Source organism: Numenius arquata, chromosome 19 (assembly GCF_964106895.1).
Source record: "Numenius arquata chromosome 19, bNumArq3.hap1.1, whole genome shotgun sequence".
NCBI classification, from domain to species: Eukaryota; Metazoa; Chordata; class Aves; order Charadriiformes; family Scolopacidae; genus Numenius; species Numenius arquata.
Window position 1 is genome coordinate 1,627,783 of NC_133594.1, and position 23,478 is coordinate 1,651,260.

Sequence of the window (23,478 nt, forward strand, 5' to 3'; positions counted from 1 at the left end):
ACAAACTGCGCCTAAAGCCTTTCACTGGTTCCTTCAAAGGCAACCGGTAGTTTTATGTCAAAACGACCGGGTTTTGTGCGGGCTGCCGGTCTGTTTCCTGAGGGGAGCCCACAGGGAGCCGCCCCCCATGGCCGTTCCCCTCAGGTGCGGGCAGGGACCGGGGAGGGGAGGGCAGGAGGGCGGCCAACGCGGGACTCCCATGGCCGCGGGGGCGGGAGGGGACACAGCCACCCTTCGGTCCCCGGGCCGAGGCAACCACCTCAGGCGGGGCCAGCGCCCCGCTCCCGGCCGGCCCGCCATGATGTCAGGCGGGAGGGAGGCGGGGGCGGAGGAGGGAGCCGCCGGCCAAATATAGCGGCGCTTCCTGGGCGGCGGGCCGCGCCCGGGCCCTCCCTCCTGCCGCAGTCAATGAGGAGGCAGCGGCGGCAGCGGCGGCAGCGGAGCGCAGCACTCGCCGGGGGCAGCGCGGCGGGGCGCGGGGGGCGGCGAGCCATGGCGGGGCGCTGAGGGGAGCCCGGCAGCGAGGGGCGGCGGCGCGCCCCGGCACCCGGCCCCGCCGCGGCATGGGCAGCCGCGGGGTCGTGCGATGAGCGCTCCCCCGGCGGCTCCCCCTCGCGCGAATATGGGCACAGCCGTGTCCAAAAGGAAGACGCTGAGGAACGAGGCCATGTCGTCGGTGGCGGCTAAAGTGAGGTGGGTGCCGGGCGTGGGTGACGGGGGACCGGGGGCGGGCCTCGCCGCGGCGCCTCGGGGAGCCCCGCCGTGTCGGGGACCCTGCCCGCCCCCGGCCGCGTCGGGGTGCCGAGCTGTGGGGAAGGCCCCCCCCCAGCCCCTCAGGACCAGCCGAGGCGGCCGGCACCACCCCGGAGCTTGTCCCCCAGGGCCGGAGCGCAGGGTCATCGGGGCAGGGTGTTGTCCCCCCGGGGCTCGGCAGTGGCAGCGCTTTGGAGGGACCCCGGTTTGTCCCTACGGGACACCGCCGGTGTGTCCCCCTCACCCGCTGCTGCGGTGCCCCCCAAAAGCGGCTGGGTGGTGACTGTGGGCGACCGCGCTCCCCCCGCACGCAGCGGACCCTCGGCCTTGGGAGAGGCAATTTGTCCCCAGAGGTGTCCCTGCCGCTCGCATCACCCGCGGGTTCTATTTGCCGGGCTGGCAGGGAGCAGGTCAGGAGTGGATTTGTCAGGGCTGGGTCTTTCTAATCTTGGGGGATTGGGAGCGTGGTCGGTGCCCTCGGTGGCTTCTCCTCGGCTGAAATGCTGGCTGGCTGTCCGAGGGCAAAGTCAGCGGCTTTCGTCAAAGGCTCCTGAGCTTTTGAATGGCAAACTGCTGTGTGAAAATCTGCACCCACCATTTCTGCCCTCTCTGGCAGTGTCCCAAGCCGCTACACTGACCGCTTAAAAAAGATTTGGGTTCCGTATCATGCCTGTTACGTTTTTATATTGCTTGTGCAGAATTTCACTTACTGTCTGGTTCCAGTGCTTTTTAGGATCAAACATGGGAGATCCTAGAAAATGCTGCTCGGTTGTACTTGGGTTTGAAAAGCTGTTGCAGATGGGCTTTGCTACCGTGCCCTTTGCCCAGAGGGATGGAGTCGACCCTTCTCCCACGCTGCAGTGCAAGTGTCACGGCGATCACCCGGTGACTGTTTGGGGACATTGGCGCAGCTTTTGGCTGCTCCCACGGCACAGCTGTGCAACGGGGTAGGGCTGTCAGTGCCTCCGCTACAGCGGAACTAGCTCTTTGCTGCTGGGAAAAAAAAAAAAGGAAGAAATAAACTTTTCAGCTGCATTATATAACACCTCCTTTGTGTTAGACAGAATTGCATTAGAATAACCCGGAGTCATGTGTAGGACTCGATCTGCGCTGCTGAGAGATCTCAGTCACCTCTCTGTGGCTGTAACTCGGCGCTACGGCATCTCTGCTGTGCTGGGAGGAAAGGTAGTCTTGCGGCTTGAAGGGGAGAGATCCAAAAATGTCTATATATTCCTCTGTGTTTGTGTTGTAAAGAAATCCATCCTTCAAAGTCTGGAGTGCCTCTGGAGAAAGGTGTCCGGGCAGAGCCTGGAACTTTTCCCCACGTTGTGATGTACCCTGTTCATAACCAGTAACGAAACCGTGAGCGCTTTCAGCGGCATTCAGAGACCTGGAAGTGGGATTTTTCCTGGCAGTTGTCAGCCAGGTGGATATTACAGAAATGACACAGAATGCACCATAACTGTTGTAATGGTGTTCTGGCAGTAGGATTAGACAGCCAGTCACACAAACAACGTATTTGCTAATCGGGAAGATTTCAAATGGTGGTGTGGGTGTTTGGGAGCGACTAACATGTTTTGAACGCAATGGCTTGTTAGCTCACACCAGGGTGGGCAGATGCTGCTCAAGCAGCATCAACTGTGTAGGGTCCAGGAGGTGGTTTGCTGCCTGCTCGAACTGCTGACAAACTGCTGCTGCTGTTGTGTGGGAGCTCAGAGGTGTCTCTTGGTGGTGTGAATTGTGGCGGTTTGACCAGAAAAGTCAGCTGAGTGGACTTGGGCTGGGGAACATAAGGTCCTTGAGGAGTGTCTGGTCGTGTAGACCATGGCGCAGGATGGGTGCTCTTCTGTGTCTCCCTGTTCATGCCCTGCTCTAGAAATGCCTAATCGAAAAAGCCTTTGGGGAGGGCAAAGAACTTGTTGAGGAGCTCCCAGCATTGCTTCTTTGCACAGAAAAGGCGCCGGTGTGGACAAGTGCTGCCGCTGTGTCTCCATCCTGCCACTCCAGGCTTGTCTCAGCCCCTGCCTGGTGAGGGCTCTGCCACCCTCAGAACCTCTACAGCGGTGATGACCCACCTGCTGAAAGGTTTCCTTGGGGCTTCCTGGAGCACATAGCACACAGCTCCTCTGCTCTGCCCTGGGTCCTACTCCACGTATCCCGCACATCCTTATCTTACTCATGCACAGCAAGGACGCTCTGCAGGATGGTAGATAAGGCTTCAAATAATATTCTGTCCTTCCTGAGAGGGCTGGGGACTTGGGTCACCTGTGTGGGTGGCACTGCTGCAATGATCGCATCCCCTGCGGCTTCAGGTAGGCAGCCGTGGGATCCTGTCCTCGTGCTGCAGGAGGAGGTGCCCTGGGACTGTTTCTCTGTACCTCCTAAGCTCTGCCCTGCTCATATTTCTCCCGGCTTTTCTTTTTGAGAGGTAAAATCACCTCCTGAAATTTGCTGCAAGTCCAAGTGCCTGCTGATGTATATTTATTATGTGTGGTTGAAGCGTGTATGTGTGCATTTGACTGTCTTACTGAGCAGGGACCATCGTTTGTTTGCTGTCACGAGTAATGGGATCTGAGCAGAGGTGCAAGCTCCCTAGATTCTTAAATTAAAATCTCTGCAGAGCCGCTCAGGGGAGCCTCCTGTCCCAGGAGAATTAATTAAGCTCCATGCAGTTTGTTGTGTGCTGGGTCCTTTTAATAGCTTCCTAGAAAATAATGGCATAGTTGCTGTGTGCTGGTGTTGTTGAGAGCATCTGCGAGGCTGCTAACTTTGGTCTCTGTGGTCTTCTCTTCTCCTGAGAGACCAGCAGAAAACTCTGCGCTGATTCTGTGTCCAGCGCCCAGGAGGCGGCTGAGGCTTTAGTGCTGCCGTTCTGATCGGGTTTGAAGCGCTCATATGTGAGGTCTCACTGTGGTACTGTGCTTTTCTTCCAGTCTGCCCTTTTTAGCCCAAAGGCAGGGATGACGCAGTTGTCCTTGAGTCATGACCTTGGTGCTGCCCCTCTCCTGGTGGCTCCCTGGCTGCTGCGCTTTGGGCTTGTGTAGGTTCTCCTCGGGGTTCCTGGCCCATGGGGTGTCTGTCACGCGCTCCTTGGCTTCCTCAGCACGGTGTCAAGGGCACGGATGGACCAAAACCTTTAGAAATGAGCTCTCTTTGTCCTTACTGCTTTGACGCCTACGGAACAATACTGACACCCCAAAATGTGCTGATAAAGTAAGTCTTCTCCTGCAGCTCTGCTTTGTGTTGCTCTGGCCTTTTCTTTGGGTGCATGTGATAGTGGGAGCACACAGACATGAGACTCTCGCTGGGTGTTCCAGAACCATCTCTGTAGTTAGCAGAAGGAATATTAGAGTCGAGCGTGTGGTTCATCTTAGCCAATTTCAAGACTTTGGTGTCTAGTCTATGATACCCCGCAGAGAAAGAGGAATTTGATCTCATTCCCTCTCTTCTGACTTGGAGGGGGCTCGAGAGTGGGATTAAACAAGGCCAGGAAGCGTTAATTGCTGCGAAAGGGTAAATCTTGCAATGACAAAATGCTGAGGTACTTGAATGCGTTCCTTATCCCAGGTTTCTTACTGCGTGAGCAATTTTTGGCTTAGATCAGGGTTCTTCATATAGTCTAGATTCCTTTTTTCCACTTATGAATTTTCCTGTGAATGATACGAACTCGCTCAAGCTTTGGTTACCTGTTTTAACAACTTCCTACTCTGTCCTTTCTTCCGTCCAAGCTTTGTGACTATAAATTCCTCCAGGACTATGGGGTCTTTCACTTTAAGATCCATTGCCGACATCCCATTTCCCTTTCTTGAGAGTGAGAATTCAAAATTTCAAAATTTAAAATTATTTTTTTCCAGCTACCATCTCCCTACATTTCAGAAAACTTAATTTTTGTCAGGGTATTGTTACTATTAGGTTTAAACAAGGTAGGTGTCAACAGTCTCTAATGGCTGAGCCGTTAACTGTGGATGTGCTGGCAGCGTTCCCCTACCTGCTTGGTGACAGGAGCAGGGTGGCTGCTGTAGGAGGACGTAGGTCCTGATGATGCAGGAGGTCTCTTCTCTTGTTTTCCTGAGATGCAGCACTGTCAGATGCTGTCACAACAGATTCCTGCTGCAGCTCCTCTGGGCATTGCTTCTGAAGGAACACGAGAAGGTGGTGGGTGTTCTTTATTTTTGCATGTAATACTCCTGACTAGTGCAGGTTTTGCTTAGCCCGCTGCTGTGCTTTACATGGAGTTATCTCAGGTCTTTTGTGTGTCTCCGAGTGTCTCAGTACACACATTTCTTCACTCAGTTCAGCATCAGTTTGGTGGACTGCATAAATTAGCGTGTATCAGTTTCTCATAGCAGCTAGTATGCATCAGGGCCCCTTTTATCCTGTTGATGTGATTATTTCAGAGACATGAGGGCTATTCCTTGCTCATCACGTCGTAATTGAGATCTTTATTATTTGGCAGCTTTCCTCCTTCTAGCAAATGTATGTCTAGATCTATGCTGCTTCACAGAATCTCATTCAGTTTCTCTTCCAGACCCGAATCCGGCTTTGACATCTAAGGCACAGCGAGTACTGAAAAATGCCCTCGGAAGGGCAGCTGCCTTTGCTGCTGGGGTTGTGTTGCCCCATCCCACCCTCCGCGCTCTTGAAGTCATTTTGATGGAGAAGAAGCTGGAGAAGATGGTGGTGTTTTCTATGAGGCAATGGCAGAGAAAACTCTCTTGCCTTTACTGGTTAGACTCAGCAGCGCCGTGTACCAGGGCTGTGGTCCCTGGATGATGTCCCTTTGTTAGACCAAGCTGTGCTGACACTGTAACATGCAGGTCTGAGCTGCTACTAAAATGAAAACCTCTCTCCAGATGAGTCAGGGCTAAACCTGCCGTGTCGTCAGCTGATTACCTCGCGGTACTACCTGCTCATTTGTATGCAGCTTTTGCAGTGTCATACACTCAGGGTTATAGCTCATCGGCCCCTGTATCTGTAAGGCACCTTGTACTTCATCACATTTATGTGAAATAAGTTTCCTTTTTTATCTCTTGCCAGTTAAATTATCCTGAGGTGTCTCTGCTCTGAGCCCGGCTGAAGGGTTTTCTGTCCAGTGCCTTCAGAAGTCTCGATGGGGCTTGAGCTCTCTTGGGCTGTGATAGTGGAGGCAAAACTCAGCTGAGAGAAAACTACAGTTGTGTGGCTTACGTCAATACAGTGCGTTGATAAAAGAAATAGAAAAGAATGGGATGAATAGAGCAGACACCATGCGTTTGAAGTTTGCTCTGACTTTATTTGGATCAAGTGGGCAGCCAAAGAGAGCGGGGAAATGGCACGCTGACGATACGGGGAGATGCTGGTAAACTGGGGTGACTGTGAGCACAGCGAGGGCAGCAAAGGAGCACACAGGGCTTGGCAAGGGGAGACTGGGCATAAGGAGCCATTGTGGCCAGCAGAGTCCCCTTGGCAAAGGGCACATGCAGACATCTGTGGGAGATCAGCTGAGGCACGGCCAAGGACAAGCCGGTAGCACTTGGGAAGCAGGAATGTAGAAGGGAACCACTGAGATAATAGGCAAAAAAATTAGTCTGAAGTTTGCAGTGTAATTGGCTGGAAAACCCCCGCAGCACATTGTACTGTGCAGGCTTCATTACCTCATTAGCTGCTGCTAGTTAATTGTGATCAAGCGTCCATGTTCATGTGCTCTTAGGTTGGCCTGTGGTGTCCGAGAGCAGTGGAAATGGGACAGTGGTGCCAGAACTGTGGGTTCAGCCTGGGCCGGGCAGCAATGTGATCCTTGACTGTGCTTCTGACCTGCGAGGAGAGGTCTGGGTATCGCCTCTTCTCTGGGAGCTCCGGCGCTTGGGGTTTTATCCTCCCACCTCATCTGCTGGGGGATACAGAAGAGTGAGGTTAGAGACACTGCAGCTCCTTTAAACTCGGGCGCTTATTCTGAGTGACGCCATTTCCACTGTGGAACAAGGTTCGTTCAGATTTTAAGGCAGACAGATCAACTTCGGACATTGGCAGAGAGATGAATGGAGAGAATGATGTATGAGCAAACGTGCTCTTGGAGCTTTTGAACTAGTTACAGACTAGATTTTATCATCATATTTTAGCATTTTTTGTGAAAATCACCATGTTCTCTCACTGATGACTTGCTTATTATTTTGTTGTTGTTATTTTTTTCTACATGGAGTGACTGCTGATGCACAAGAGAAGCTTCAAAGTCATTCGCAAGACTGTAAGTGCCCTATTTATGAATGGTCTTGATGATGCCTTGCAAGGACAGATGTTTCCATGGGAAGCCTTGGAGTCCCAGAAGTCTTGGTGGAAAAGATCTTGGCAGTCTTTAGCCCAGCCGTCTGCTCATAGCGGGGCTGTTGCCAGAGCTACGTGAGATCAGCCATGGCTTTGGCTGAGCCTTAACCATCTCTGAGATGGAGCGCAGGAGTAGCGCAGGAGTGCTCTTGCAGCTTCATAGCCTGATGTCAGAATCATAGAATCATTTAGGTTGGAAAAGACTCTTACGATTATCAAGTCCGACCATAAACCTAATACTGCCAAGTCCACTAAATCATGACCCTCAGCACCACATCTACATGTCTTTTAAGTACCTCCAGGGATGGGAACTCAACTACTTCCCTGTAGTTGCCACACTCCAGCTCCTAACTTTACATTTGTGTGTCTTGCTTTTTGCCCAGACAGAAAGATAGTGGGTGCAAAGAACATCCACGAGGCACTTGTCCCCCTGTATGGGTGAACCATGATGGTCATCTCTTTGCTCTTTGTAGGGGGGATTGCGTGCTAATTGTACAGTTCCCCAGTGTGACAGCCTCTGTGTGACCATCTCTGGGGGTGCTTAGGCATTGAGGAAGGCAGTTTGGGGAACTGCTACCCCAGGCTAGTGTCTAAAGGTACAGCCTGGTACCAGACAGGCAAGAATGGGTCCAGAGGAGGCCATGAAGACGCTGCAAGGGCTGGAGCCCCTCTGCTGTGAGGACAGGCTGAGAGAGTTGGGGGGGTTCAGCCTGGAGAAGAGAAGGCTCCGGGGAGACCTTAGAGCCCCTTCCAGAATCTGAAGGGGACCTACAAGAAACCTGGAGAGGGTCTTCTTACAAGGACATGTAGTGATAGGATGAGGTGTAATGGCTTCAAACTGAAAGAGGGAAGATTTAGATGAGATCTCGGGAAGAAATTTTCACTCTGAGGGTGGTGAGAGCCTGGCCCAGGTTGCCCAGGGAAGCTGTGGCTGCCCCAGCCCTGGAGGGGTTCAAGGCCAGGTTGGAGGGGGCTTGGAGCAACCTGGTCTGGTGGGAGGTGTCCCTGCCCAAGGCAGGGGGTGGGACTGGATGGTCTTTAAGGTCCCTTCCAACCCAAACCATTCTATGATTCTATGAATCTGGAAACAGAAAAACCCTCAGCACCACATCTGAGCCTGTAATGACACAGAAGGTTAAACTTTGCTTCTTGCATAGCTCCGGCTGTGCTGCTCCAAAGCATTTTGCATTTGGCTGTGCTGAAATTTAGTCCCGGGGAGATTAAATTACTCTTTCTTCATCGTTCATATCGATCCCCTGTTGCTGGCTGTGGATAACAAATGGACTTCCCACTCCTTCCAGCTCCAGTCGCTCTGGGAGGTATATTGTAGCTTTGTTAATCTTTTCCATTTTGGGAGGAGGTGTATAAAAGCAGTGGGGGAAAATCCTGGCTCTGCAGGCTGGGATGTGCTGCTGCATTGGGCAGCAAAGCAGAAGGTTGTTTTGGAGGTCAAAGCCATTTTGCACTTAGATGTTTAATGGCTCGTAAGAGTGTGGCCTTTTGTGGCAGCTTGAGCTGGAGAAGGATGTTCTGAGGTTGAGCACCTCTGAAGGAGGAGGATGGTGGGTGCGATACCTCGGCATGGAGGATCTTCCCTGGTACAGCACGTCCTTGTCTCCTCCCCCAAGAGATGCTGGTGTGCTTGCAGGCTGAGGGCTTGGCTGCTGGGGTATCTTGGCCTGGCTTGCCAAGGAGGTGGGTGGCTGTTCCATCTCGCTGTTTGTGAGCCTCTACTCTGGACTGTCCACTGGCAAATGCCAGCCTGATTGTGATGCTGCAGACCTCAGAGATTGTTCTACAGACCTGGGGAAAATGGATGGCTGGGTAAGAGCTGGTATTAGCTCTCAAGTCACAGGAGAAGCAGCACAGCAGCAGGATTTTACCAATGTTCTGGCAATAGGAGACTGGTGATTGTATTTAATGTATACCAGGGAATGTGTGCCTTGACCAAGGATTCCTTTCCTGTGTGGGCTGAAAGCAGAAAGCTTTTCTGTGGTTGGAATATTCATAGGTTTGCTCTCTTGTGTAGGCCTTGATGTGTGATACGGGTTGAGCTCACCCTGCCTGTGGATTCTTAATATATTTCAGTAAAATCTCAGTCATCCACAGGACCTGAATCCATCAGAGAAACAGGAACTGCTTTTGTGGGGTGTTGTGGGGGTCTCTCGAATAGCGTTGTCCAGTAACCCAAATACTGCCATAGTTGGTGCTTGAGAGCTTAGGGTTAAAGTGGATGAGGTGGGTGTTAGCATTGATGTCTAAGGTGTGATAGCTCACAGGCAGGAGCATTCAGAATCAGAGCAGAAGACTGCGGTGGTGGTTGGGATTGTGGTGGAGATCCTTTCTTCCCTGGGCTGCCAGAAAAGGTTTAACTTAAGGTGGTTCGAGACAGTCATCCAGTTCCTATGTGCATCACAGAAACAAGGCCAAGTTTAATGCAGGTACATTTCAATATTTATTTTTTTTTCCAGGTTTAACAGAGAAGCTAAAGACTAAAACAGTCCTGGGCTTGTAGTCCAACTGTCTTCCTCTTTGGCCAGGGGAAAACTGAGGTGCGATAACCAGGAAACCCCCACTGCTATTGCAGCAGGTTCAAACTGGAGTTACTTGAAGATGAGGGAAAGGCAGCTGCAGGAAAACAGCAGTATATTGAACTGTTCCTTCTTCCCTTGGCCTTTAACCATTACCCATCTCTTTCTTTCTCTTCTTTCCTGCCTTCTGTGATGTCTGGATGTGCAGAGCTGCAAGGGCTTTTGGAGAATATCTCTCACAAAACCATCCCGAAGGTAGAAACGGTTCAGGTAAGAGAATTGACACGTCTTCTTTATATCTGTATGTGCATGCACCTATTTATTAATAGGCCTTAAAATGAAAGCACGTTTATTTATCATAAAGGATTAGCGTGAGACCTCATCAGCAGAGAGACAGAAGGAGTTACCCTCTAGATGTGTGAAGCCCTTGAGGAGGAGAACAGGCAGTTTGGTGACCCACGGGTTGGGTGGGCTGTGGGGACAAGTTCAGATTTAGGGGATGAGTGCCCTGTCATACATTCACTCCTAGAGCTGATATCCTTGGATGAAGTTTCAGCTGGGAAGTGAAAGACTGCACTGCACAGGGCTTCTGCACTGGTTTGCCACTCCTAGCTCTCGCTTTCTCTGGGGAATAAAAAAGAAGGTGAGTTACAGTGTGTTAATTGACCTGCTTGGTGTCTGTGCAGCAGTCTGTCTGCTGGCAAAGGTCACCTCTGGATTTATTCCCAAGGTTTCCTTCATCAGGGGTTAAAACAAGGTTTGCCTTGTCTGGTTGAAGGCACCAGCATGTGCTGTCTATTGTGTTAATTATTTAGATGCAGAAATCACCCTCAGCCTATGATGAGCTCTGCTTGATGGGCAAGGACCATGAGGGAAACTCACTTGACTGCTAACATGGCCGTGCCTTCTCTGTAAGGAAAGAAAACACTTTGCGGATGATAAATTCACTACAAAACCTATAGAAAATCCTGTGGAATCCACGGAAAATCCTATGTGAGCAAGTAGCAGATTGTTCTGTAGCACTGAACTGTTTTGGAGGGGATAAAGTTATTAAATAGAATGTAATGTAGAGTGATGTTACCATTTTAGGTAAACTGTAAGTGTGTGTGTTTAATTAAACCTCTACAGGCAGGAAATGCCTCTTGCTGAAAGAGCAAGCCCAATCACACTAGTCTTTGACACCCATCTGAATGAGTCCCTGCCTTTTTTCTTGGATCTCTTCTAATGCCCTTCAAGTTGTCCTTGGCTGAATTGTGCTAACTTTGTGAATGGAACGGCTTTAAAACAGCATACTGCAGTTTTCTTTGATTATTTTTTTTTTTTCAACCATGAGAAACTCCAGTGATACATTACTTAAATTACTTGGTCTAAGAGCAACCCATGGTGCTGGGAAGGGAAGGGCTGGGGTTTCGTGCAGCTGAGATGGAGCATCTGTGGGGCAGAGGGAAGGAAGGGGTTGGACAAGAGGGTGCAGAGACCGGCCGGGCAGCTCTGAGGAGGCTTCCCCGAATGGCAAAGGCATCCTTTATCATCGCCATTTTTGCAGCTTCTTCTGTCAGCTGGAGTCTCTGTCAGTCCTCTTCTGCAGTCCCTCATCCCAGTTTCCAACAGGGAGAAGGGTGGACTCCTGCTCGCTTTGTAGTGCCCTCATAGTGCTGGTGGGGTCATGTTCAGGCCAGACAGAGAATCTCTGATGGGGACGAGGGGAAATGGCAGATCTGGTCAGATGCCTGAGACCTGGGGAGCCCTGGTCAAGGCCAAGGAGCCTCTCTGATGTGTCCTTACAAAGCTGTTGTTTTGCTCAGCCTTATGGGTGCTCCTGGTGCTCGTTTCTCTCTCTGACTGTAGATAAGGAGAACATGGAAACAGAGATGATGTGACTCCCGGTTAATGTGCTGCTGTTATGCTCCCTAGACCAGTGCTTAAGCGCTCTCTGTGCTTGCAAAATACCTGTACGCTCTCCAGCAAAGCCTTCTCATACCCACTGCCCCTGTGGTGTGTCAGGCTTGAGACTGTATTTGAATCCAAGAGAATTTAGTTGCCACAGGTAAGAATCAAGCAGCAAGAGGTACACATGGATATACCACAGTCCTTATGGGATCCTTAAGTATTGACTTGGAAATAAATGAAGTTCCCTAGAAATTACTCTAAATGTTTATAGAAGGGGGGGGGGGGGGGAAGAATCGCTTTTTAAGGCATCTTTTGAAATTCTGCAGTGTATAATTTAACACAGTCTGTAACACTTCTTTATAAATAACCATGGTAGGAAGGGTGCTATCCTATAAAAATGTTGAGAGTAGAAAATTTGGCTCCCTTTTGTTTGTCCCAGTGGTCCAATAACGGAGAAGTCAACTCTTTCCTTCCTGCCGAAATTCTCTCTATCTCCGTATTGCTTTTGCAAGTTCCTGAATGCTTCGCCTCTGGCTCAGTAGAGGGCTTGAGCGGTGTGATTAGTTTTCATCCAATGACTCCAATGAAGCAAATGAAGGGCCTCTCCTACATAAGTGGAAGATGTAGCACATATATAGAAGTACCTGAATCTGCTCCAGCTCCTCAGCTTGGCTGAAGAAAGCAGAGAGAGGCGGTGTTATGGCTGTCCAAGCCCACCAGTCTCCTGTAGCTAAATTCCTGCTTGTGTGTGTTGGTGCCTGAGGTCAGGAAAGCTCAACACACTGAAGAAGTGAGGCCTCGGTGCATGTATATCACTGTTCAAGGAAATCTGGGCTTTCACCATGAGTATCTTTACCTGGTGGGATAGGCCTGTTTTCTGCTGGAATAACCCCAGCTGTATATATACATGCTCCTGGAGCTGCCAGCGGACTGCAGCTGGCACTAAGGCTCTAGTTCATATGGGAGAAGGCAGGCCTTGACCTCAGTAGTTTATAGTCCAGGGAAAAAAAAGGTTTAAGAAAGGTTTAAAGTGATTAATGAATGCATTAAGAGGAAAGGGTTGTGGTCTGAGGAGCAGGAAGGTGGCAGAGCCATCAGTGGGACAGTGGAGGCCTAAATGGAGGAGGAAGGGGCAGGATCCTCCTCTTTTACGGATCTAGGAGCTAGAACCCTCCTCTCTGCCTGTGGAGGACAATCCTCATGCAGAAAATGAGGTGGGTGTGAATATTTGGGATGCCAGTTCTCTTGCTGCTTTACCTGCTTCAGCTCCTCATTGGAAGGGTGGAGCTCTGTAACACCCCAGGCAGACACAGGAGACCCACCATCTGGATGGAGATGCCAAGTGTGCAGAGACAGCCCCGACTTACTCCATTTCTGCTCCACTTCATTCTCTGAGGATCCTCCATTTTGGCTTGACTTTTTAGAGTCTCTTGACTCAAAGGGAAGGAGGTGTTGTAACGGCTTTTGCATCCCACCTCTTACCTCACGTTCCACAACTGATCAAAGAGATTATTCTTTGGTGGTAACTTCTACACCCCAGAATCTATTTCTGGGGCTCCTCTGGAAAGCTTGTGTGTACGTGTGTGGCAGAATGGTTTTGAGAAACTGGGGAGTGGTAATGAAGAACTAATGAAGAATTGCATATCAGCATCATGTTGCCATGTCCAAGCATTTTAATGAGGGGTGAGTTATTTGCAAGGCTTTGTTTATCTTCTAGTTTCAATGAAACTGCAGTCTGTCCGTTCTCCATTTCCTTCAGCAGGGCAGTGGTTATGGAATTGAATATCAGCAGGAGGTAAAGAGGATTGCAGGGCATTGCAGGGTGTACGTGTAGTGAGGAAAAAGGTGAGGAAGAGTATTTGTTGTTGGTTACAACATTGGATTCTTCCTGATGTGAGACCTGAGAAGTTCACGGCTCAGGAATACTGTGTGACTGTCCCTCTGCAACTTTTCGGTGTCTTATTCTGGAAGGAGGCTTTCTCAGGTGACATGGGAGGTACATTTACTTCTGCATCGCTTGGCTCAGAGTGCCCTGACTCTGTTCTGTGAGGTTACAGCAGGGATGATGGCAATACAGATTTTTATTTTCTTTGTTTCTCTCTTGGAACAGGGAAGCTGCCTGGTGATGGGGTATGAGCTGTTGGCAGAGGATGAAGGGATTGTCCCCTTGGGATCACTCAGGTTTTTTTTTCCTCCTGATCTTTAAGATATTCTGAGGAATTAGAAAAAAGGGAGGATTGGACTCTGCTGCAGCTGGAGGGACGTGACCTGTTAAGGGAGGTGGTAATGTACCTCCTGCTCTCTTGCTGGCTCATTCACGCAGGCTGAAGTTCGGGGAAGGTCCCCAAGAAGAACACTCCCATGGTCCGTGTTCATTCTGACTGCAAGGCTGTTCCCATAGTCCTGCCTGGCTCTTGTAGCCTTCTGGTACCTTCCAAAGACTTCCCATCTTGTCTGTGGCATAGTTCTAGTGTAGGAGTGGGTGTACCTTGGGACAGACCTAGAAGAAAGACAGGGAAAAGGATTGAAGTGTTGTGAAAGAGAAGTGTAAAAAGGCTGCAAAGAGTAAAATGTAGAAGCAGTAATCACTCAGAGTGATCGTGGGATAAAGAGTTTTGGACCTGCCCAGAGTTTCCTTCTCCCAGGTTAGATGTCAGAGGCCCCGCACTGAGATACCGCTTTAGATTTCTTTATCTCCGTGTGCTGGAACTGTGAGAGGAAAAAGATACCGAGGGCACTGAGGCATAAGAAGGACCTTTAGCTTGCCTAGGTTTAGACTGTGGAGCTGCCAGTAGAGCCCGATTCAGGGTAAGCACCGAGGCTGTGTCCCTGTCCCCAGGACAGACCCCAGCAGTGTGTCTGGCCCAGCTCTCGGAGTGTCCCTGTGCTGATGTGGTGGCCTTGAGCAATGGAGGTGGCCTTTCTAGAAAGACCTCTCTAGGTCCGGAGGGGTTTGTAGGCAGCCTGAGTTCAGGGCAGAGCAGAGGGGTGAAATCTCATCTCTGAGGGTTTCAGGCTGTTTCCAGGATCAGCCAGTGCAGGTATGGTGTGAGCGTATCCTAAAACTTGCCGTGGAATATGGTTTTTTACTTATAAAGTGAATAAAAATGTAGGTCACGGTGTTACCATGGAAATGTTAAGGCTGGTGGTGGAGCTGCCATTTGCTCCTTTGGGTCGTGTCTCGCAGTAACAATTTCATCTATTCACATTAACGTTACAGGCCAGACTAAAGGTTACTCATCTATGAGGCACAATGTCAACAGTGTCTTCGGCTTGTTTGTTTTCTAGGCCCATTTCAGCGCAGAAGACTAATTGGAACCATTTTGTCATAGTTAAGTGACCTTCTCTTTCCTCCGAGCAGCTCCCGTACTGAAGCGGCCCTTGCCTTTTCTCTGTGGCTTTGCAGAGCAGCGTGTGACGTTCCTTCCTCGGGAGCGGTAGGATCAGGGTGCTCCATAAAGCCACGGCGGGGCTGGCTTGGCCAGGCTCCGGGTAATCCCACAGCAAACCTTGTGCGTGTCATCCTGAAGCTACTGCCTGGCTGAAATGCCACTGTGACCTTTTTTTTTTAATTGTTGTATCTCCATTTTTATCTCCCTACCTCATGCTTCAATATTTTTGAATAAATCTCATGGTTTTTACCGTGCCTATTTCTTGACTACATCTCAGCCCTGCGGAGCAGCGACGTCGGCTGCCAGCCTGTCCCTGGAGCCAGGAGCCCTGTGCTGGCAGGTCCCGTTGGGTACACTGGCGTCAGGAAGGACAGTGCTGACATGGTACGGAGCAGGATGCACGCTCAGAGAGGGAGCAGAGGAGAACAGGACCTGACAGCCTCTTAGCACACCTGCGGGGCAGTGACAGGCATAAGGAACGTCTCAGAGCTGAAATGGCAAGAGGAACTGCTCGGCTGTGCTGTTTGAAAAGATGTTACTAATTTTGCAATGCTCTGGGCTCCAGCCAGTGCAGCCGTCTGCTCTCCTATTGAGAGTATCACCTGGACTCCTCCTACTGTAAAATAATAATAAAAAAGCGTTAACTTCACTCCTCCTCCTACGAACAATGCTGCAAGTCCATATACTGCAAACCTAAAATCTTTCCAGTCATCTTCAGTGGCCGAGACAGTTCTTTCATTTAAAGCTGGTACCGTAAACACCAGGTCCAGACAGGTCCAGCTGAGGTGGAGCAGGGAAGAGAGAACTGTTTCTCTGAAATTTATTTTTCTGAGATGACAGATGTTTTTTTAATAGGGTTTAATCTGGATTCCCCTTTGCCACTTTGCTTCTGATGCTGGAGCTGAAGTTTTAAATCTAAGGTACTTTAATCATCAGTTTGGCTGCTAAATACAGTAATAAATTTGGGCCTTTTTTTTTTTTTTTTAAGCTTCTGTCTGTGCCTTGTGGCTATATTCTGCCTTGATTTATAAACTTCTCATCCCGTGGGGTTACAAGGCAGGCTGCATCAGATAGGGATCTGGCTGGAAGAGTCCCCCCACTGTTGTGAATGGGCATCACTCATCTGAGGCTTGTCCCTGCCTGTTGCCTCCTCTTGAGAACGGTGTGACAGCAACGGGAAATGTGACAGTCCTTTCACCTTTAGTTACCTGGGGCAGAGTGAGTGCTCAAGTTAGAGTTACAGGATCAGAAAAGATGTATTGTAAGTATCTAATAGTAATAACTGCTTAATTATCAGGAGCTACATGTACAGAGAATGTGGATTCTTGCTTTCCCACGATACTGCAAATTAACCAGTAGAGATTATCATTGCTGTCGGTGGCTGTGTCTTTGGTGCCACGCATACCCTGACAGCTGCGTTGGACAGTGCTGCTTGGAAGGTGGAGAAAGAAATATCAGAGAGGAGCAAGAGAAGCCAATGAGACGTGTCAAATAAACAACGGGGGGTGAGAAGTGTCTTGGCCCTTGGGGCTGGGCTGTTGAGCCCCCGGGCTCTGGACGGGCTGTTAGACTTGGCCCAGGTTGACAGGGAAGGGATGAAAATGCGATTTGGATGTTTCTGTTGCCATTAGACACATGATCTACAGATCAAGCACGTTCATCCTCTTCCCTGCATCTTGCTGTTAAGTACCTCGGGCACAATAAATCTGCATAGAGCACAAATCTAGCTGAAAAGAAATCCTTTTGAGGAACCTGCTTTGTCTGCTCTAAGGTAGCTTTGCAGCTGTGTGAGACAAGGTGCTGCTGATGAGAGCAAGTGAGGGAACGGAGGTGTTACCAGGTCAGCTTCGTCGGGGTGGCTGGAGAGGATGGCACGGTGCTAGGCTTCCCGAGTCCTGCTGTCCTGGGCTGGCACGGCGCTTGGCTGGAGCAGCTGGTTGTGGGAGAGGTGGCAAAAGCGATGTGAGAATGAAACGAAGCGGAGCAGCAGTAACCAGGCAGAGGGTGTTAACAGCAGTCTGCTTCTGCTGGCTCTTAGAAGGCAATTCCAGGCACTGCTGAAGCCCCCTGTTACTGTTTCTCTCTATTCACTGAATATCCCCATGGCTCAGGTTTAATTCAGCATTGATTTCCGGACCAGCTTGACTTCTTTCTTAGCAGAAGCAAACTGTTAACCTCAAATACCACAGCTAAAGCAGGTTCAGTGCTTTGGCCCCTGAATCAAGTTCACTGCAAGCACAGATGTGGGAACTGGTCACTGGTGATGTCTCTGGGCTGCTGGTGTGTGTGAACACGCACATGTGTGTGAATGCTAGTGCAGACGTGGTTCGTTTTTAGAAGCCAATAATTCATTATGATGGATGTTTGAATCTCTCTTCCTTTCGTACTAATTTTTTTTTTCCAAGATAAATTCTTTATTAACTAGAAGTCTTGAATAAAGCTTCACATTCCCTTCCCATATGAAGTTGCTTCTCCAATGTGTCATTACTGAAGGTGCTAAATTGAATCAAAAGAAATAATTATCCAGTTGTTTGAAAGGAGAAAGCACATCGGTGTGGTGACAGGCCTTTGTGGTGTAGAGCATGGAAACTCCTGGATAAGTACAAGTGAAAACACCTTGGGTTAGGGACAAGTGAGGTAGGAAGAGATGATTATCCTTGCATTTTGCATGCTAGATCAGACAGGCCGTTTATGTCAAATATATCCAGTCAAGAATTGTAACCCTGCCATGATTTCAGGAAAAAGTTGACTCTTACTAGAAACCAGTCATCTCCCACTTACACATCTGTAAATTTTATGGGGCTGGACAGACCTCAATGCTTATGAACAGAGACTGGAATTGGTCTCTCTGCACTTGTGATGATCAGCAGTTTCAGACTTAGTATACTCTGGGCACTTCATTTTTGCATTATCCACAGATGCCAGAGTTCAGAAGTTCTTGGATCTCTGAATTGCGGTGGTGTCAGTGCGTGGGTAAAGGTGCCTAGTCCTGGGTGTTTGCTCTAACGAGGCTATACGTCTTCCATAAAGTATTCATTTTGGGAAGAACAGGGGCAGCTGTCAGCCGTTATTTTGTGGTGTCTTAAGAAATATATAGTGTCATTGTGCCCACACAGATTAGTAAGTTTGACAAGATGAGATGAGTACTTAGAGCTGGCCTTTGTTTTTAATTTAAAAAATGGTGTGCTTGGCACTATTAGCCAACAGATTTTGGCAGATCTTGAAGAACCACTTAGTGGTGTTTTCCCAAGGCTCCAGAACACAGTTAGTCTTGTAACTGGAGAGAGTCTGAGATGCTGGAAAACAAATGTGGTGGCCTGCTGCTTCCTGAGGGGTGACAAGTGGTTGGAGAGACTTTGGAGCCTGTCAACACTTTCTGCACTGCTTGGTCCATGACACTGTATCCTGCACCTGGTAGGACTGGGTGGACAAGTTGTTGAATGGCAGCTGGTGGAGCAGCTTCTTCCACTTGAATAGCTTGCCATTGTGCTGGCGGTAGCCCTTTTGGTCCATCAGGCTCTCTTTCTGGAGGAGGTGGAGGTGTCCATGCTGTCTCTGTGCAGGAGACCATGGGTGAAGTAGACCACTGCCCACCTTTCATACTTTACCTGGACAGCATCAGTGAGGTGTGTGACTCCTCACTACGTCTAGACATGTGTTTTGGGTGTCATGTGAAGTCTGGAAAGACAGCATCAGCTATAGATTCAAGAGAGCTTTTTTTTTGAGAGACCCCACCTGGAGTACTGTGTCCAGCTCTGGAGTCCTCAGCACAGGAAGGACATGGACCTGTTGGAGCGGGTCCAGAGGAGGCCACAAAGATGCTCCGAGGGCTAGAGCCCCTCTGCTGTGAGGACAGGCTGAGAGAGTTGGGGGGCTTCAGCCTGGAGAAGAGAGGGCTCCGGGGAGACCTTAGAGCCCCTTCCAGTCCCTAAAGGGGCTCCAGGAAAGCTGGGGAGGGACTCTGGATCAGGGAGGGGAGCCATAGGATGAGGGGGAAGGGTTTGACACTGAAAAAGGGGAGATTGAGGTGAGATCTCAGGAAGGAATTCTTTGCTGTGAGGGTGGTGAGAGCCTGGCCCAGGTTGCCCAGAGAAGCTGTGGATGCCCCATCCCTGGAGGGGTTCAAGGCCAGGTTGGAGGGGGCTTTGATCAACCTGGTGTGGTGGGAGGTGTCCCTGCCCAGGGCAGGGGGGTGGAACTAGAAGATCTCTAATGTCCCTTCCAACCCAAACCATTCTGTGATTCCTTATGACTCCTTCAGGCTCCTTCTGGTCAGCTCAAGGAGTCAAACAGCTGCCGGCTGCAGTATCTGCACACTGTGGGGTCTCACTGTGAGACCAGTGAAAAGAACCTGAGTTGTGTCAGCCTTGAACGGTCCTGACAGTCACTTCTTGAGCTGAGTGGCTGGAGGTGTATTTATCTCCCAGTGGTGCTGGAGGAGGTTGTAGCTCAAGCAGAAAAACACAAAGAGGGTGACACACTGTACCGGCACCAGCTAAACACAGTTCAGCCCCGGCTGCAGCCAGAGCAGAGGAGATGCCCATGGCAATGTGAGCACAATCCAGGATGGGCTTCAGATTCAAAAGCTGGAAGGATAGGTCCTTGGACTGGGGGGGCTCTTTTCAGAGGGGCACATGGGCACTTTGTAGGAGCCAGAATGTGGCAGCAGTGAAAGGTCCATGTTGCACACCTATAACATCAGACTTGTCCTGTCTCTTCCTCCTTCATCTCTTCATGGCCAGCTACAAGGTGGCCAGGCCTCAGATTGTTGCTGAGTTCTCCCAGGTCACGGCTCAGTAGCTAAAGGGAAGATGTTCCTTAAGTATGTAGTGAAGTAAAGGTTTGGGTTTGCTTTCTGCCTCTGTTTAAAATGCTGCTGTCTGTGCTGGACACTAATGATTTTATTTTTTCTGGGGTAGCAGCCACATGAATAATGTATTCCCTGCTGAGCCTTTTTAACAGTCCCCTGGCTGCTTCCCTCTGAAGGGAAGTGTAAGAGGTAATTAACAGCTACTTGAAAAAAGGATTAGCCAGGTGGGTGGGAGCTACTGTTGGGTTCATGCATGGAATTGCCATGGAAATGCTGAGATTTCCTGGCACTTCATCCAGTGTGTGGGCTCCAAAGATAGTTGCGCTCATGGGCCTCTCTCCTTTCCATCTTCCAAATGGAAGCCATGGCTGCTGTTTCCTTCAGGACGGCGTCCGCAGGCCGTGCTGTGGCCATCTGGGCACATGACGGGCCCTGCTGACCTGGGGGAGCTGCAGGGAGCAGGACGCGGCGCAACAGCTGCCGAATGAAGCCTTTTTGCATTTCTTTCATGTCAAACCAACTGGCAGAAAATCAGAGGCGGGGGGAAACCACCCCAAACCCTGGTGGTTTTGCACCTTAGTTCTAAAAAATGGGGTGCAAAACACAAAGAGTTTGTCATTTCTTAGAAAGTCGGTGCTGGTCCCTGTCCTGCAGACTTTCACCGGCTCAGTAGCCCTTGCGTGGCCAAACCCGCTGAAGCAGACGGGACTGTGCACCGAACAAGGGCTGTTTTGCGTGTATTTGTAGGCTGTACAATGAGACCTGCATTTGCTTCTAGCCTTGTCTGGTGGCCATACAGGCTTAAAATATTGGGTGTATTTGTGAGACATGTCTCTCATTTCAGTGCCAGCTCTGGAGGTTTAGAAGGCCCTGGGCACACGTTCGCCTAAAAAGGTTCCTGGGGGACCTGCCGTGTCTCTCTCCCCCTTCACCTTTCTGCAGCAGTAACAAAGAGCCTCCCGAATTTGTGGGTGTCTGGGGTGCTTTGGTTTTAAGGAACGTGTGCTGTTCGTTTCAGATCACCTGCTAGCAGACTCCTACATCGGACAGGAGGACTCCCCCGAGATGCAGCAGGCGGCACAGAACAAGCGCCGGCTCTCTGTCATCTCAGATGGCAAGTTTGAGAGGAGCTTCTCTGAGGAGCAAACGGAGAAGATGCCAAGTGAGGGACCGAAGCCACGAGTCTACACCATCTCTGGCGAGAGGCCAATGCTGTCAGACCATGAGAACGAAAGTATGGAACTGGTGGTGATGAAGGGGGCTGCCCAAGAGGAATGCCACCACAGCCACCAAGTGCAGAGCGCTGGTGGCTCTCACGGCGTCGGCAGGCATTGCAAGGGCTGGCCAGGCAGCCGGCAGGGCTCCAAGGAGTGCCCAAACTGTGCCCGGCTGGTGGCCTCTTCCCAGCACTCCTTTGACCTGGAGCAGCATCAATCCGGCGAGACTGGGTGGCACAGAAAACGGCTGGAGAGGATGTACAGTGTCGATCGAGTGTCTGGTAAGTAAGGGCAAGTGCCAGGTGCCGGAAGGACACAAAGGGACTCATCGACACAGGGGTGAAGGGTGACACCCATCTTAGCCCAGCATGGTGGTTTCGTTGCCATTTGCCTTGAGTTGGGCACTGTTGTGTTTGCCCTTCAACACCTTGCTGGGACCTCCCACTAGTGTCCATGGAAAGGGATTGTCGAAGGAAATAAGCTCAGCTCCGTTTGAGGCCAACTCGTCTGAGCTCCCTTGTCTCTGCTCCTGCCGTGTTAGCAGCAGATGGCCTGGGTGGCTTTCATGGCAGCTTCATGTAGGTTGGTGAGGGCGGTCTCTGGGCTCCCTTTCTGGTGAAGGAAGAGCAGGAGGGGCTGTGCCAGCACCTGTATTGGTGCTCATCCAGGAGGCAGTTGAGAGTGGGACCCTTTCTCCTCTGCCTCACTCTGGGGCTGAGAGAGTGAAATCCTCATGCTGGGGTGCTCAGCGGGAGCCTCAGCTCAGGTACAGTGTTCTGCACATCGGTGTGTCCCCAAAATGCTCGTCTGCGTGGCTGGAAGCAGTTTAGCAGGGTCCCCCATGTAGTGCCACCTCACGATCTTTCCATGAATACTAGCAAATAACACAATATTGGACTTTCTTCCCCACTCACTATCCATTCGCTCAATATTTTCAAGGAATAATTGTAATTATTCAATTACATTTAAAAATTCCTGTTTGTCTTTAAAAACTTAACTATTCATCAAATATATGTCATGATTTATGTGCTTTGAATTATAAGCTGGTACGCAGTCCATCTTTGCCTGTCAGCTCTGGATGTGGCTGGCAAGGAGTCTGACCTAATTTGTCTGATTTTTTTTTTTTCTGTAAACACGCATCAAGCCTTTTAGAGCAGAATGTCCAGCCAGGAAAGGTCAAGGTTTTCTCCTTGAAAATAAATTGAGTATAAGGACCGTGGAGATCAAACTGTACATCTTTCCTGGGTTCATAGTTTTCTAGTAAATATCCTAGTGGTATTTACTGCAGGTAAAATCACAGAAAGCTTGGGTTCTGGACCATATTTTCATGGCTAGATGCTTGAAATTCTGTGATTAACACATTCTATGTTAACACATAACACTAAATTAACACATGGACTAATAGTAAAGAATATCAATTAGAAAATAATGGATTATCGAGTGTGCAGAACACCTGCAGTTCCCTCTGCTTCCTTTCCATAGTTTGTAAGCTCTGTTTCTCTGTTTGTTCCCTGTGATTTTGGGGCTTCACATCAGACACTACATGTGCAAATGTAGACTTTATTATTTTTATTGCTTGAGTGCAAGTAAAGGAGTGAGAAGAGTTTTCCTGTATACAAACCTATTACGGTTTTACTTGTTTTACCTGCTAAAAGATGGCTCTGCACATGATGACGCAGCCAGAAAGCTTGTGTGAAGACGGAAAAAGCCATTTCAGCGCCAGTCTTTCGGGAAAGGAGATCATAGCCCCGGGGGCTTGGCCTTGTGGAGGTCAGGGTGCTGAGTTGGATCGGCTGCAGCCTCACGATGTGTACTGAATTAAGAAAGTGAAGATTTCCTGTTCTAATGCACACGGATTTATGTTGAAAGCTTTCCTGAACAAATCAAAACGTGCTCCGTGCTGCGGGACTGAAGCAGGTTACTTGGTACAGAACCAAAGGAAAGCTCCCGATCACGAATGGAGGAGTTTAACTCCTCAGAGCTGGAGCTAAAGGCTTCCTTTTGCTGGAAAACATGCTAGTAAATGCTATAGAGAGATGCCGTGTTCTGTTTCTGGGCCTTGGCATTTATAATATGTATTTTCAACTGGGCAGTGATTTTTGTTAGGGCCGGTTATCTATGTGAAATGGAGATTTGCCTTTCTGAAAATATACTTAGTTGGGATCAGAGTTGGCGGCGCTGAACCTGCAGATGCCTCCACGAATGTGTGACATTGGTACGAGCAGGGACAGGTCCCCTTGGTGCTTGCCATGAGCCTTCTGAGGCTGCAGGTGTGTCTGCACAGGCAGTGCTGTGCCTCTGAGACCAGACCCCGTGGTGGCACTGGCATCACGGAGTGAAAGTTTTCTCAGCTCGGTCTCATTTGCACTCTCTGTCCGAGCGTCGTTACTCGGAGAAAAACCGAGAATGGAATGGCACGACTGTTGCAGGCTGCAAGAAGTATTTCTTGGAACGTCCTTCATGCATGGCCAGCAGAGAAAGCAGTGGAGATGAATGGAGGTGAGAGAGACAGACTAATTTCCCCGGAGGTTCACTTTACAGTGCTGCTTTCTCCGTTTGGATTTACACGCCACATTATTGCTGCA

The 23,478-nt window shown here is 49.9% G+C and overlaps 1 protein-coding gene across 5 annotated transcripts in view; it reads left to right on the forward strand.

The window, feature by feature from the left end:
- The first annotated feature begins 586 nt into the window (after window positions 1-586).
- NSMF (NMDA receptor synaptonuclear signaling and neuronal migration factor) overlaps window positions 587-23,478 on the forward strand; it is a 46,078-nt gene continuing 23,186 nt past the window's right edge. For 3 of the 5 annotated variants that reach the window (XM_074161157.1, XM_074161159.1, XM_074161158.1), the window contains exons 1-3: window positions 587-693; window positions 9,793-9,854; window positions 20,695-21,174. In XM_074161157.1, the coding sequence (XP_074017258.1) occupies window positions 587-693; window positions 9,793-9,854; window positions 20,695-21,174 (649 nt within the window). The remainder of the gene's footprint in view (window positions 694-9,792; window positions 9,855-20,694; window positions 21,175-23,478) is intronic. The other 2 variants (XM_074161161.1, XM_074161160.1) reach the window with 1 other exon arrangement.